Genomic DNA, 16,272 nt, shown 5'->3' with positions numbered 1-16,272 from the left:
TTTTGTTTGTTCCGTGTGACTAAACACAACATTGCAACGTGGGTGCCCTTCATCCACTTTACGTGGATCACCCACGTACGCGTTTCCGTTACGTGGGAACTAAACCTCCCTAATACAGCGAAGCTGGACCATGAAGCTCGCGAAGGTCAAGGTCGCTTCCGGTCTACACACATGTACAGAACACTTTTTTGTGCAACATGTTGTACATATTTCCACTTTTGGCCATTCGATTCCACGTACATATTCCAGGTGCGGCTTCTTCTTCCTTTCAATTATTTAATATTATTTATTTTTTTATCTGGTTCGAGTCCTGGTGGTGACAGTCAATTTTTTCTTCAGACTTTTCCCGTTTGTCTCATTCCCTCAAAACCAGTTAATATTAATTTTTTTTATTAGTATTATTATAGGCTTTTCCGCGTTGGCATCGCCAAGCAAGCTTGAGTCCTACAAGTAACCTAGTCTTGGGTGCTTTGGCTGCCGAGCGCTCAAGCTTGCAAGGAGATCTTTCTGCTTTTCGTCATCAAGAGGTTTGCACCCCGCTATTAGCCATGGTACAGTGTTTTGCTGCTGAGTGTAATCACCAGCACTTGAGAGATAGGTGTTCCTATTTTCGTTTTCCCGTGGACAAGGAGAAGCGAGCCCATTGGGTAAAGATGTGTCGGTAAGTAAACAAAAATTATGAAGTTTGAGTAATTTATAGGAAGTTTGAATTTTGAAACACTGATGCTCGTATGCTGTGTCTAGATAATAGGGACCTTTCGCATTTGCTACGAATCGAATGCGAAACGAAAGCTTGATCCGGTTCGTAATCGTTTCGTTGAAAACAGATTTAGTTTTCGCAAGTCGTCATGCAAATGTGCATGGCAACTACGAATAGGGCTCGAAAGTGCTATGTCACAGCGCATAGCAACAATTTCAAAAATTCAAAAACTGGACCCACTTGGATCCAGTTTTGTATGGATCCAAGTGAAATAGGTAGCCGAGTGGTATCAGGAGGCACACACAAGAAGACTGACTAATATTATGTTCTTCGGCTCAATCTGCCTGAAGTTATGTATACAACTGCTCCGGCTCAATCTGCCTGGAGAGACTCTCTTCTCTTCTGCTCTATTCTGTTCTGTTCTGAAGAAATGAGTAAAGCATGGCAGCTTTTATAGGGCGAAAAGGAAGGAGATCATCATAGAGTCTGCATGAGCCATGAGTCATGAAAAAGGGCAGAAGTCTGTTGTGTTAGTCCAAAGAGAACTTGGGAAGGCATAGCAACCGTGTCTAAATGTATAAGGATGAAAGAAGCAAACGGAACTTTGGGGGAGAACAGAGGCCAGGGAGGGCATTAGCAAATGGCTGCAAACAGGATCTAGAAAGTGTCATGACTGTCCGCATGACCTCAGTCTAGTCAGGGTCAGGGAGGTACAGTACAACATGTGGGTGTTAGTTCTACATGTACATACAGGTGTGATGATCTAAACTAGCAAAGATATGACTTGCAGTATGCAATCCAGCAGGCGCAAGAGAAACACAAAATATATTAATGGTGAGAAGTGATAGCTTTGCAGGCTTGTCAGCAAAGGAGTGACAAGAGTCATGCTGTACGTGTACGTGTACATGTATGTGACTGGTGTAATATGCCCGAAACTTTGCCGAAAATGCTTTTGGGAAATTCTCGTAAACCTTGCCGAAAATGCTCGGAAAATGCTCACTTTTTTGTAATCCTCAGCACACGCCGTCAAAAGACTCAAAACCAGGGAGTCAGAAAATACCCGTATTTTACGACACCCTGGTCAAAACCATTATTTTCAATTCATAAACTACTCAACAAGAAGCTAACCCACGGAATACGGAAGTGACGTTCTTGTTTGGGAAGTTTTTCTTCTCTCAATTTTGATACACAACGGCCAAGGGCTCCGTTTCCCCCAAAATGCTGCATCAGGAGCCCAAAGTGCTGGGTTCGCGGATTGTACCGAAAATGCTCCAAAAAATGCCGGCATATTACACGGGGGCCTACATGTGACATGATTAGAGGTCAGTAGATGTAGATTGTAATAGTCAGCTACAGTTCAGTACTAGCAAGGCAGGGATACTACACAAGCACATTTCAAGCGGTCTTACTCACAGCAAGGTGATGTAGCCAGTGAAACTGACTGATTTGGGTGGGGTGACACCTGGTGGCGAAGTAAAAGTCACACATGCATACGACATGAGTGGGTTGCTATGCACCCACATACTATCAAAGTCACACCTTAGTGGATCCAAAATAGAAATCTGATGTCAACTTACTACTCCCAGGCCGTTTTTGACGTCGTTATCACTTTCAATCCCTATACGGCCAGTACGGCAGTAGCTTGGCGCAGAATCTACGGGTACCGGGTACACACACACGTGCATGGATCATGGAATCAAGGGAAAAAATGTGTACCTAGTACCTGGCAAAACATGTGTAGCTGGCCAAATAAATGTGTACCTGCCGGATTCGGAGTGCGCCACGAATGAAGAGGGGGGTTCCATCCTAGAAAACGAGCTCTCCGCAGGGACTCTGAGTAGGCATCGGCGGCTAATGCTAGCATTATAACTAGCATTATATGGGTGTTTTGAAGAAGTAGCAGTGCTCGGCATTAGGTGGCATGTTTTTGGCTGGAGAAAGCATTATCAGTTCTATTTTGGTACAATACAAGACTTTTTACACGTCTTTTCACATGACAAGAGGCTTGTACAGACAGTGTACCGACACTCTTGCAGCAGGTACATGTATGATGTATCTGTCTAGTGTGGTCATGCATATACAATTACACTTCCTTATCTCAGTATGAGCCAATTGTGGATACATTTCTTTTCCATGTGCATATTTGCCCAAGATAGCTCGAAAATGTACATATCACTCTAGCATTATAGTGTGAATGGAGCATTATAACAGGCATTATGCCGTGAAATATCGAGCACTGCCAAAAGCATTATACTGTGAAAAAACGAGCATTAGCCGCCGATGCTCTGACGAATCCTCGAACCCAGGTGACGAATCAGCATTCGTTTCGTATCCGTACGCGTGGTGCGAAAGGTCCCTAAGGCCTAATGATTGACGGACTCACCGAGATAGTGGGGATTTGATGACTGTCAGTGGCCGCTTGTTTCGTAGCAGCATGATGAGTTCTTTCTGTTGTAAGTGGTGTGAAGGGTTTTGTAGTTTTTGGCGAATGCGTCTCATCACTTACTGTAAAGCGATAATGTTTTTGCGGTGTGCAAAGTCCGCGTTTTCAAGAATTGTGCTCGTTCACGACGAGAAACCTTTGCGATTTTATCTCTTCATTTGGATCTTGTGCTGTCTACAGTCAATGTACAGAGCAGTGTGCGACGATTTATATTAATTTTGCGAATGTGCGATGGTCGCGAAAATAGCGAAATATAATCTCTAGCGAAAATGTCTTTCTTTACAGTATCGTTTGAGTTTTATAAAAATAAAATAATCAGACAGCCTATCAGTATCGTAAATACTGGTGTTGTGACTGTGTTGTGGTGTGCAGGCGGAAGGATAGACTGGCGGGTAAATTCGATCGCCTCTGCAGTTGCCATTTCAAGGATGGAGTGAAGGGGAATGGCCCTACCATATTTCCAATAAAGGTTGACAAGCTCTTCGATTTTCCTGACCAAGGAAGAAAGTCAGCAAGAAGAAAATTGTAAGTTTTGATGAATTCAACAATGTGTAAAATGGCAATAAATAAGATAAATTGTGCACTCATAACAACAGGAAAAAATGAAAGTCAAGTTCCATAACGTTTCTCACATACACTATATTCACACATTGCAAAGGTGCAAACTTCGCTTTTTGTACTTGCTGGCTGCTATATTTCTACCTGAAACCATAATTATTAGCTACATGTATATAAGTGTGTGTTTTAGTTATTACATTTTTATGTGACGGCGTTCCACTGATGACAGTCACAAGAAAACGTTATGGAACTTGACTTTCTTCATTTTTTTGCTGTTGTTATGAGTGCACAATTTATCTTATTTATTGCCGTTTTACGACTATTGGCTCCTCGTCGATTGTTCAACAACGTGTGTTCAGGATACTTACTTCTAGTAATCAGTATATATGTTGTGAGCTTGGCACTGTATCGTGGATTAGGATGTGGAGAATATCTCAATGTACTGAGTAATTTTCTCTTCTCCTCCTGTGTTTCAATCTAAAGTCGCAAGGTTGTGGAAGATGATGTCGAGCAGACTCCAATTTCAGAACGTACGGCGGCACTGCCAGCTACAGATGCACCGTCACCCCCTACGGATGATGCTACCAAGTCCGACATCTGACCTCAGTCTCTTGAAATCGATGTATCGACCGCGGTCATGCTGTTTGCTCATACCTATGCCACTTTTTTTGGATGCTGCCGCCTGAAGAATAAATTAATTTTGGTTTCTCTCGCTTGTCATCAGCACACTCATGGCTCATGCTGCACAGCATTCAATGGCAACCCGACTGTTGCAAATTTATGTTACAACTATGATTTACGCATGTCGTTGTATTTGGTTCTTGTCTGGTGGAGTCCAATGTCTGGTGTCATATACATGTATGGTCTAGGTGTACGCGCGAGTATGGTGTGATGTGTGACGTTTATGGTATGTGGTGCATGCAAGAGTACGCGTTGTCAGAGTGTGAGGATGCGCTTCCGTCTGTGTGAGAGTGACTGTCAAGTGAATGCTGTACATGCGCAGTGCTAGTTTGGTCTGGGAATGAGAGTCGTGTGTGATTCGTCCGTGGTCTGGTTGTCTTGGTCTTGGTCATGTGTTCTGTACGTATTAGTCCCTGATTGGTCGTCTCGATTTGTCGTCGCAATATTACTGCTTGTTCTTGTTATTTTCTTGGAGTCTTTTCCCGTCGTCGTTTTCTGTCTAGTCTTTTCGTCTTTTCGTCTTTCTCCTTCTGTGCCCTTTCCGTTTGTATAAGAAGTCAGAAACTCCACCAAGTTGTTTGAGCTGTTGTGTGACAGGGGCCAGGGGGAGAAGGCAATACCATTTCTACTTCACGACCATTTAGTACGAAAATGTTGCGGTTTTTGGGCGTGCTTTTAAATACATGTTTGCGTGATACAGTGCTGGGTATTGAAATTATTACTGCCTACTACTACCGCCCCCGGCCCTAGTAAATTGACTTTGCTTTGCTGCTGAACGCATGGTACCATTTCCTCTTCTGACAGGTGCATGTCATTGCTACATTGAAGAAACACAGATGATTCAGTTTGAAACTGTCTCATGGCCAAGACAAAAGAACTCCACAACTCTGAACACAATCCAGTGAATATAGGTTACATCATTTGGGATCACACTCGGGCACGTATAGGTGGTGTTGTAAACTCCTCTGCAGAAATACATCATCCAACAAAGGCTCGATGAGAACAAAAACATTGGAATAATGGCGCACAGCAAGGCAACCATATCCACACAGCATGCCTTCTCGCATGTATTGAAACGATTAAAGGCCACGCACAAGTACGCCACACCACCATGCACTATGCCCGTCACGAGAGAAGCACACGTACACAACTCTGCATATACAGCACCACACACCCACAGACACTGACGAGGAGACTGCCTCCCCCTCGATGAAACGGCACATCGGGATACCGACACGTGCAGAGTGTTACAGCAGAGCTCAGCTTACATAAAATGCAGAGAAAGAAGGAGAGAAACGGCAGCATCACTGTCTCTGTTTGTAGGAATAATAAAAGACCTCCAAAGAAAGATATATCTAAAGTAGTGATGGCAAGAAGTGCTGCTTACTGAAAGAGACTAGCTTGTCTATGTTGTCTTGTCAAGCCTTATCTCGCTCAACTCTTTATGATAAGAGTCTCGCTCGGTGACCAGGCAACCAAGTCACGTAATCGTCGATCTGTGAAACAAGCTGGCATGCTCTCCTGGGCCATGTCCAGCGGTGGAATTCTGGATCCATGACATGTCTCATGCGACTACCTCATGGAGCAAGAAGATCCAGGTGTGCGTCACATTGCTGATGGTGTTGTCGGATACAGCAAACGGTACTCCGAGATCAATATTGGAGAAGCCGCAGTACAGCTTCATCAACGTCAGGAACAGCTAGTCGGTGTGGCTGAGGACTTTCACCTGCCATCCACTGTGGTAGCGAAATGGTACGAAGCGCTGACAAACATCCAGAAGCGTAGAGAAATGCCCAGGTGAAGGTAGGCCAGTATAACGTTGCACAAGGTACTCATTGTCAGAAATCTCGTCAAAATGAAAACTACCTGGCATCCTTTGTCAGCTTCTTCTCTAGTCTCGTGCACCTCTCCCTTAGGTTTGTGCATTTGGACGACTGGAGCACGTTGTCAATGGCCAAATATCTATGCTACTGAACAGCAGAGGGAGTAGGAGGTTTACTTGCTTGTCTTACAGGTTCAGGCTGAGGATCTACATCTACATCACAAGGCACTGGATCATCATGGCTATAGTATAGACGCGGTTCATCAGCTGCCGTCTGCTTTCTTTTCCTGCACCAGCAAGAAAAGCACAGTACACACATACACAAATCAGTGCAACAAGTAGTTGTCCAGTAACATGATTGTGTTCAGGTATTGACTAGCAGTGCCTACAAGCCCATCTCTCTCTAACATGCTCGACTGTATCGCACGTGCCTGTGTGTTTCGAATCCCGTCTCTAACATGCCCAGCCGTGTCGCGCGTATTCTTCGTAAACTGCCGTACATATTTGGATTGAGATCCCCTGCTCCATCACGTTGGGCAATGCTGGCGGAAGCTAAGAAAAAGTGGTGAAAAGTGCTTTGTTTTCCCAAAATGCGAATCAGAAAACTCAGACCAAGAAAACTGTAGATGTGAGAGGGAGAGAGGGAGAGAGAGAGATTGATGATGATGGAGGAAGCTACAAGCACCAGCACGCCGGTACAGCAGCCAAAGTCCTCTCTGCAGGCATCGCAGGCATCGCATCCGCCATCATCGCTGTCACCGCCTGCCTCATTGCTGTCAACACCACCCACACCGTATTCTGATCGCGGTTCAACTGGCTACATCAACGCAAACCCCTGACTCATCACACCCTGCTCCATCACGTTGGGCAATGCTGGCGGAAGCTAAGAAATCGTGGTGAAAAGTGCTTTGTTTTCCCAAAATACAAATGAGAAAACTCAGACCAAGAAAACTGTAGATGTGAGAGGTAGAGAGAGAGAGATTGATGATTATGGAGGAAGCTACAAGCACCAGCACGCCGGTACAGCAGCCAAAGTCCTCTCTGCAGGCATCGCATCCGCCATCATCGCTGTCACCGCCTGCCTCATTGCTGTCAACACCACCCACACCGCATTCGTAAACTGCCGTACATGTTCGGATCGCGATCCCCTGCTCCATCACGTTGGGCAATGCTGGCGGAAGCTAAGAAAAAGTGGTGAAAAGTGCTTTGTTTTCCCAAAATACAAATGAGAAAACTCAGACCAAGAAAACTGTAGATGTGAGAGGTAGAGAGAGAGAGATTGATGATTATGGAGGAAGCTACAAGCACCAGCACGCCGGTACAGCAGCCAAAGTCCTCTCTGCAGGCATCGCATCCGCCATCATCGCTGTCACCGCCTGCTTCATTGCTGTCAACACCACCCACACCGCATTCGTAAATTGCCGTACATGTTCGGATCGTGATCCCCTGCTCCATCACGTTGGGCAATGCTGGCGGAAGCTAAGAAGAAGTGGTGAAAAGTGCTTTGTTTTCCCAAAATGCGAATCAGAAAACTCAGACCAAGAAAACTGTAGATGTGAGAGAGAGAGAGAGAGATTGATGATTATGGAGGAAGCTGCAAGCGCCAGCACACCGGTACAGCAGCCAAAGCCCTCTCTGCAGGCATCGCATCCGCCATCATCGCTGTCACCGCCTGCTTCATTGCTGTCAACACCACCCACACCGCATTCGTAAACTGCCGTACAGGTTCGGATCGCGATCCCCTGCTCCATCACGTTGGGCAATGCTGGCGGAAGCTAAGAAAAAGTGGTGAAAAGTGCTTTGTTTTCCCAATGCAAATCAGAAAACTCAGACCAAGAAAACTGTAGATGTGAGAGGGAGAGAGAAAGAGAAAGAGAGAGATTGATGATGATGATGATGATGATGATGGAGGACGCTACAAGCGCCAGCACGCCGGTACAGCAGCCAACGTCCTCTCTGCAGGCATTGCAGGCATCGCATTCGCCATCATCGCTGTCACCGCCTGCCTCATTGCTGTCAACACCACCCACACCGCATTCACCACCTACACCGTATTCTGATCGCGGTTCAACTGGCTACATCCACGCAAACCCCCGACTGGTAACACCGTACCTCACGCAACATAGCATATTACCTAGCAGTCAGGTTGCCTACAGGAAAATGCACTCTACCGAAGATGCATTAGTTCTAGCCGCCAACCGTTGGCTGATGGCCCAACAAGAACGTAAATACACGGGCATTGTGATGGTTGACATGTCAAAAGCGTTTGACCGTGTCCAACATCAACGTCTGATTGATAAATTATTCACCCTGGGAGTCAATGGCAGAGTATTGTTATGGTTGGCTAGCTATCTGTCTGGTCGTTCTCAGCGTGTCAAGTTGTGTGAGGCTCTCTCTGATGCAGTCCCATGCTCAAGAGGTGTGCCCCAAGGCAGTGTTCTTCGGCCGCTTCTCTTTGTCCTTTACACGAGTGACATTTCCGACGTCATACCTTGCATTGTTGTTTATCAGGAGTTCGCGGACGACATCATCCTAGATTTTTCTGATTCAGATCTGGACACTGTTTGCAAGACTTTGACTACGGCTGTGACACGTCTGTCCGACTGGCTCTCCGAAATTGGGCTTCTGTTGAATACCGGCAAAACCCAAGTCATGGTAATTCAACCCAAGTCATGGTAATTCAACCCAAGTCATGGTAATTCAACCCAAGTCATGGTAATTCAACCTCGGGGACTCACTGGCAACATACCAGTCGTTAAATGTAAGGATCAAGCCTTAACTGTTACCTCCACTGCCAAATATCTTGGCGTAACCATTGATGACCAGCTATCCTGGCAGCCACATGTCTCTTAGTGTTGTGCAGAAGGCATCAGTCGCCATCAGCCAGCTATGGCGCCATGGGCGATCTCTGCCCATAAGAACCCGCAGACTTCGGTACATTGGCATTAAGCAAGCACAACTAACGTACGCATCCAATGCATTCTTCCCGTCGTTGATATAGCAGCTGCGGAGTCGTTAAATCGAATCCAGCAAATCCGGAATTCGTGCAATTTTCCGACTTTCCAGCCGTGCATCCATAGCCCCCCTCCTCGTGAGCTTATCTATTCGATCTCTAACTCACATTTTTCACTACAAGGTTTTGTTTTTTGTTTTCCGTTGCCTGCATGATCATGCAAGTCCTCTTTTCTGCACCTACTTTCAGTTCACGGCCAATCCCGGGATGATCGCCGAATTACTCGAGGACAGGAACAGCGGCTACTGCAAGTGCCTTTCCTTTCTGGACCTTCCGGTCGTCAGTCATTGACATTTGTGGGAAGCACACTTTGGAATGCCCTTCCCAGTGATATTCGCCTCCACAGTGCGGCTTTTGCCTTTATACTGGCTCTGAACAGAATTAATTACAATTTTAACCAGTGTTAATCGCGCTCCTTCCTTGCTCGGCATCCCTACACATTACTGCATGTTTTCTCTGTGTGTTCTTCACTGCATGCTTACACATACATGCACCCATTTGAATTATATATAGTACATACTTTGTGAACAAGCGTTTCGGAGACAGCAGTTATAGTATAGCTACAAAGACAACTAATTGCACAGTAAGCATTTCCTATATGTCGACATGTATGTGTAAAATGTTATACCTGCTTAGCTTGCCCCCCCCCCCCACTGAATAGATGCAGTATACAGTCAACTTCGCTAATAACGACTGCGGGTATAACGACAATTCGCGAATAACGACATAGTTTTCATGCTTAGAGCAAAGTCCCATCCAACTGTGACACTTATATTGAGACTTCGGATATAACGACTCTTCGCGAATAAGGACACTTTTCTGATGCTCCGCCGCCGAGTGTCGTTATATCTTAAGTTGACTGTAATCACCTTTTTCGTTTCGCTCCTTTTCCCCTGAAAATTAAAAAAGAGGACCAAAAGTTTACAAGTTATTCGTTTTGTCCAACACTAACTAACGGTTATAAGCAGAATACTGTTGAGTCAAAAATGTGCAACAATTAGCACAAAACGGATAACTAAGTCTTGTAAATTTTTGGTCCTCTTTTTTTAATAATTTTAATCCTTGGCTCACCATCCGAGTTAAATCCTTTTCCCGTTCTTTCACTTTTATTTGTCCATATAAGATTAGTTTCAAGTAGTCCCCATTCCATTGTTACGTAGATTCACTGATGATTGTAACAAGAAAACAGTTCTGAACGAATCCTCGCTTTCCCTTTCGTTGTGTGCCTTGCGATAATCGTACAACATTTTACACATACATGTCGACATACATGTATATGAAATGCTTACTGTGCAATTAACTAATTGTCTTTGTAGCTATACTAAAATATACTTTGTGCTTTGGAATTATCGTGTTATGGTTCTTTTATTATTTCCTTCTCTCCTAAGGCCAGAACAAAAAATAGGCTTGTTTCCGGTCGGCAACCCCCCCCAAAAAGGAGACTCGGTCGGTTCGAGTCCTTCCAGCTCCATTATTCTAGCTCGTATCGACCTCGGAGGTTTTCGAGCCGACAGCTGTGGAAGGCATCTTCTTTTCTGAGCCGTTTCTGAGACTTGCCTCACCGACTATATAACCTAGGACTAGGGGGAAGTAGCAGAGTTCTACTGTCAAGTTTTTTATAAATTGTGGAGAACGAAGATTTGTATGCCTCCTATCAAATAGAAACGATTACGTTTGAAGTACACAGACGCTACAACGCTGGACATAAAATCAAGATCAGGCAACTCTTCTCAAAAATAACTGCCCAATTTTGACTCTGAATCTCATTACATGTATGCGCGCTTCCACTAGCTTGACAACTCCACAGTTCTCACTTTCCAAATAATTTCAAATTCTTACCTGCACATACGAATCCACTACGCCCTGCGCTCCTTGTCTTTGGGAAGATTGGACGGACACATCTCCTAAAGTAATCTGCAAAAAAAAACAGATGGATACACGCAAAACACGTTTTACTCAGCTACAAAATCTGGATACACACCAAATAACTTTTACAGAGCTACAAAATATTATTTTATGCTCTGGTGCATCGAGAATTTCAGGGCTCACAGTAGGCATGCAGGATCGACAAAAGCGTCGTGCGAGGGCGGGTTTGGTGCACGTGAGTCGCGTGACCCCGGGAGAGTACCGATCGTGTACATCCCACGCATCCAAAACAGAACAGAAAAGAGAAAGAACCAGAGTTGTACTCGTACTGTTCTCGTAGTTTTAGAGCCGATGTTCGCGATATTTTGGAGGAGAAGGCGAAACGCAACCTGTGCTAGTCCCAGTAAAAACAACATGCCATGTTCGACCAAAAGCTGATCCTACAACGAGCGATCGTGATGATTCCACAGGTAAGAAGACAAACAAACGAGTCAGAGCTCGCCAGGCAGGTAACGCCGAGAACATGATGATACCACACGGATCTGGTGATCGGATGGAGGTGAACGGGACCAGCAAATCCACCGGGCGTTTGTCGAGGGCCACTGAAGACCAGGTTTCCCAGGGTGCCAGTTCCTCCATGATGGCGAAATGCGCTGCCACAAGAACTCCAGCGAGAATGAAAGCACAGCAACCAACGCCGCGGGCAAACTGAGGAGAGAACACTGAACAATCTGTGCACAATGATTTTCTCTTCGACGGCACGCGTTGCTGTTCTGCTGCATGCATGCGTTTTTCTTGTTGTTTGATCTTCACACATTTTCGCGCAAGCGGTTGCGCGCCGCTGGGACTCGGGGTTACTAAAATCAGTACAGAGCATCTCCCCCTTGGTCGATTTGGACAATCTATGGCTCAAAATTTTCAGGAGACCCTGGCAAAGAAATTTACCGAGACGTTTTTGGATACTCCTTTCGAATGCTGTACTTTAACCCTTTGTGTACCAGCCCCATCTCGAACCGTAACGTACGTTACGGTTCGACGCACCGCACTGCGCCGCGCCGTTCGGCGGCGTCCTTGCTCCGATCGACTCGCGTTTTTTTGCGCTGGGCAGCTGAGATCCCACTGCAAATTTTGATGTATGATGTGGGTAGGTTGCCATTTGAAAGTATGGAGAACGATCGCGGCGAAAAGTGCGCTTTGCAATTTCAGCGCTCTGCGATATATTTTAGCAATTTCGATCGTGTTTTCGTTCGGTTACGCTGCTTGTATCTGGAATATAGCTTGCTCTAGCTGTTGTCGATGTCTACTAGTGATGGTGAACGCCAGGAGAGAGTTGTAGTAGCGATATAATCTCAGGATCTGAATCGAAAATGAGAATTTCCATCGCTGAAGCCATTGCCGTATTCGCTCTCCAAGCAGCAGCGAGAGGGAGCGCAGCGATGGCCTGAAATAATCAAGGCAGGTGAATTTCCCCACCCATCGACTATTCCTGGTCTTCTCAATCGCCAATACCCTCGCTGGACGCAAGTAGATAAGTGAAAAGTACATATTCAAATCTGACACAATTTCAAGAATTTGAAATTTTGATGCGATTGTTTGGCATCTGGTATTCACGCAATATGGCTCTTTTCCGTCCTTTCGCTATTGTTGAAGCATGCAACTGGCGGCTATACACTAGTGCAGTGGTCTCCTGTTGCTCTGTGTGAAGAGGGGCAATGTCAGCAAGTATATTCACGATTCCGAGTACACGGATCTAAATTGTCAGGAATATGGACAATTGACTCAGAAATAGGTATTCCAGGTATGGCCTGTATCTGTAGTTGTGTGCTCGGTCAAAATATGTTCTTACCTGGACACATTGATACCAACAGATTCAGAAAAACATAACTTGCATAGACAAAATGTGTCTTAGTTTTATGCTATAGGTCCATCATTACCGATGAGTACCCCGCGCATACATTAGATGCCTGGTACACAAAGGGTTAACTCACGAAGTTTACGCATATGCTCTGGCATACCCGTGTGAGCAATGAAAATTTGTTTCGGTAAATCTTTTGGAACACCTGTCATCTGTGCCTGGGCCAAGTCCCAGCTTCGTAGAACCTGGCTGAAGTGCTGCTAACTCCTTCAAACACCCCCTACTTCGAGCAAAAATCCGACGAAATGCTGACTGCTGATTGGCCAAGCTGGCATTTTGGAGCACGTGCACCGCCCCCATCTAATCGACGCTTTTCTACGCAACTGTGAGCCCTGAATTTATTTACCCGTGAGTTTTTCCCAAGTCGAGCATTGCAACAGTAGTAAGCCTCACTAGTTTGCTGGGTACAAAGCAACTAGAGCCAAGTAAGAACAAACACTAGTAGCGCACGAACAAATATTTTTTAGAACTAAATCAATTTACAAAATGTAATCAGTAACATCAACGGATGAGCAGGTTCACTTACCTGAACATCGTAAGATCTGTCCTTCGTACTAGCCTTCACCTTTGCGGAGATGTATCTAGTTGAGTGTCCCATCATACATGTACACAAAACTCTCTACACGGTCCGATGCGTAGGAGTTCTCTCCACGGCGAATTTGTTTGGCCTCAGAACCAAAGAAATCAACGATCGCCGCGATAGAAGTAACAGAGGCGCTGATCATGGCTTCCTGGCCACAGGCTAACACCGAAGGAGAGTATATCTTACTCGGCAGCAGAACTCTGAACTCTGGCTAACAACTAACAGCGAGAGAGAAGCGTCTTGAAGACGAAGAGAACAACATTCTCCTTACGAACTAAAACGAAACTAAGCTGTGCGCTCTCCAGTCAAAGTGATGCTTCTTGACTAATTCCCCCCCCCCCCCCTTTTCTGCACAACGCTGTCACTTGTCAGCACACACTGCCCAAAGCAACCACAGGTCTGAGGGTAAAATAGGTCTGAAAACAAAAAGGAAGAGGATAATAGTCGTAAGCCATGGAAGCAGTGACCTATCAGAGCATCCCTCGAACAGTTCTACGCCGAGGAAGAAAAGCACCTCTAAACTATGACTGTGGGCAGTCATACATGCAAATGAGAACAACAATGAGTCAGCGGCTAGCGGCAGCTACAGCATACTAATGCATTGGCAACCACTACACTGACCCAAGGTTTCGGAGAGACCTTCTAGAAAGAACCAAAGCGTCTCGTCATAACGTGTAAACACAGCTTCTAACACTAACAGCCACATAATGTGACATATACGCAACGTACATAATCATTGCTGCTGAGTCAAACACAGCTGGCAGGCACTGACAGTCTGTATACAGTGCCTGCCAGCTGTGTTTGACTCAGCAGCAATGTACTCTGCGTATATATATGTCACATTAGCCTAGGATTATCACCCTCATTATTATGATTATGCAATGTGTACTACACTCTACAGACGCAACTAATACTTGTAATCATAGTCCATCGGCCAAATCTCAGAAAGGGCCACTTTCGGCGAAGGTGATGCACTGAAGCTCCAACTAAACGCCCTTTGGCACACTAGCTCAGGAGACCCCATAGAATACGAATCCGTTTGTTGGACGTTGCCAATCCAGTCCAGGATAGTCGAACTGGGTCGAATACCTTCTTCCGATTTTCGTAATTTCGTCCACCATTACATCTTTCTCATCGACTTTTTTTCGCTTGGCGAATGTTCTTGAGCCGCTGAGCAGAATCTACGCACGCTCGAACACTTGAAATGCATGCATGTTGACGGTTCGCAAGATTCTAGCGAGATTGGTGGAAATCTATTATATATTTTGACATTTTTTGGGGAATCAGTTATCTGAAGTAGAACGGAAGAAGCTCATTCGGAGAAGACGGCGTGTCGCCGCTGTCGGATTGTCGCTGCTGTGTTTCAGACGTATTTGCTTGAACGTGCTATTGAGGATGGACAGAAGATGAAGTGACGGCTTTCTTGAACACGGACGTTTTGTCTACATTGTAGCTGAAACATATCATCTGGCGTCTAGAACGCAATTATTATGAGTTGTGAGTGCCAGCTGAGCTGAACACAAGCTGGACACCATTCGTCAGCTGGGAATTTGCATCGAAGCTCTTGATAGCCACGATAAGCATAATTATACAGAGGTAACCTTGTTTGACTCAATACGCATGCAGGTGATACCACTAGTGGCACTACAATGTAAATGGTGCAAAATTGATGCAACAGCGAATAATAGTACTTCGTACAATCACGAACAATTGTAAGGCAAGTGTTCATGCCTGTCATAGAAGAATTTCAGCCCGGAAGTCTTGTTGTCATGGTCATAAATAAAGTAGGACTTGAGTTGGCTCTGGACATAAACACACTTGTGGTGAATACGGTCATTATTGCGAGAAAAATATTTAGCCATTGTATGTTAACACCTGATGCCGCACTACAAGCAATATTTCATGTACATGTATGTGAGACTCAATTGCATCCACAAGGCCGTAGATGCATGTAAGCACACAATGCTGTACAGTATAAGTAGTAGTCGCAAATGTGGTGCCTTCCTGCTGCACATGCACATGCGGCAAGTTGGCAACGACACATGACCTATCTGCACCGCACAGCGTGAGCTTAGAAAGGAACATTGCACACATAGTGCTATTTGTGTTCCGATATCATTAAGCCGGTATACATGTACTAGTATCCTTATACATGTACCTGGTCACTCGATAGGCGATTCCGACTGTACTAATCTTATCCATATTACCCGATAGGCTATAGCACACTGCGTCAGATCACTATGCAACAAAACAAGAGCTTTGGAGCGAATATACACTGAAGCAAAGTAGGTTTCAACGGTACAGCACTAGTCACGATGAGGGGAGTTACGAGGATGGTCATTGGTTAGGCCGTGACACATAGATGATGATTGTCAATGATTCATGCATGGTGGAAAATTACCACCAATGGCGATGATATTGCTTTCACAACAATGACATCAGTAGGAGCAGTGACACAACCTTACTGCTCCAAGTAGGATTTACAAGCGAGTGAAGGGAGAGCAGACTGGTCTAATAGCAGACCGGGTCTAAGCAAGGAAGTAATCGGCATCAGAGGTGAGCTTGCACATCAGAAAACAGATGATGATCACCAAACACAGAGAAGTTGGCTATGTGTATGTTTGTGTCACTGTGTGTGCATGTGTGTGTGTGTGTGTTGGTGTGTATGCGTGCATATCTGTGTGTGAGAGA

The 16,272-nt window shown here is 45.2% G+C and overlaps 1 protein-coding gene and 1 long non-coding RNA gene across 2 annotated transcripts; one reads left to right on the top strand and one right to left on the bottom strand.

Moving 5' to 3' along the window:
• Window positions 1–317: 317 nt before the first annotated feature.
• LOC135828365 (THAP domain-containing protein 2-like) lies at window positions 318–4,977 on the top strand. The gene is made up of 3 exons (XM_065340819.1): window positions 318–661; window positions 3,516–3,668; window positions 4,185–4,977. Exons 1-3 carry the CDS (start codon window positions 549–551, stop codon window positions 4,300–4,302), a joined length of 384 nt encoding a protein of 127 aa, XP_065196891.1. The 5' UTR covers window positions 318–548; the 3' UTR covers window positions 4,303–4,977.
• A 307-nt stretch (window positions 4,978–5,284) lies between these two features.
• LOC135828417 (uncharacterized) lies at window positions 5,285–13,909 on the bottom strand. Its single transcript, XR_010555661.1, has 3 exons — window positions 13,525–13,909; window positions 11,057–11,131; window positions 5,285–6,491 (listed from the first exon to the last, which is right to left on the bottom strand). It is a non-coding gene; the product is annotated as an uncharacterized LOC135828417 (long non-coding RNA).
• Window positions 13,910–16,272: the final 2,363 nt, after the last annotated feature.

This window comes from Sycon ciliatum, chromosome 12, assembly GCF_964019385.1.
Source record: "Sycon ciliatum chromosome 12, ocSycCili1.1, whole genome shotgun sequence".
In the NCBI taxonomy this organism is placed as follows: domain Eukaryota; kingdom Metazoa; phylum Porifera; class Calcarea; order Leucosolenida; family Sycettidae; genus Sycon; species Sycon ciliatum.
The sequence above is the reverse complement of the archived record's forward strand: the minus strand, read 5'-3'. Positions and strand labels throughout refer to the sequence as shown.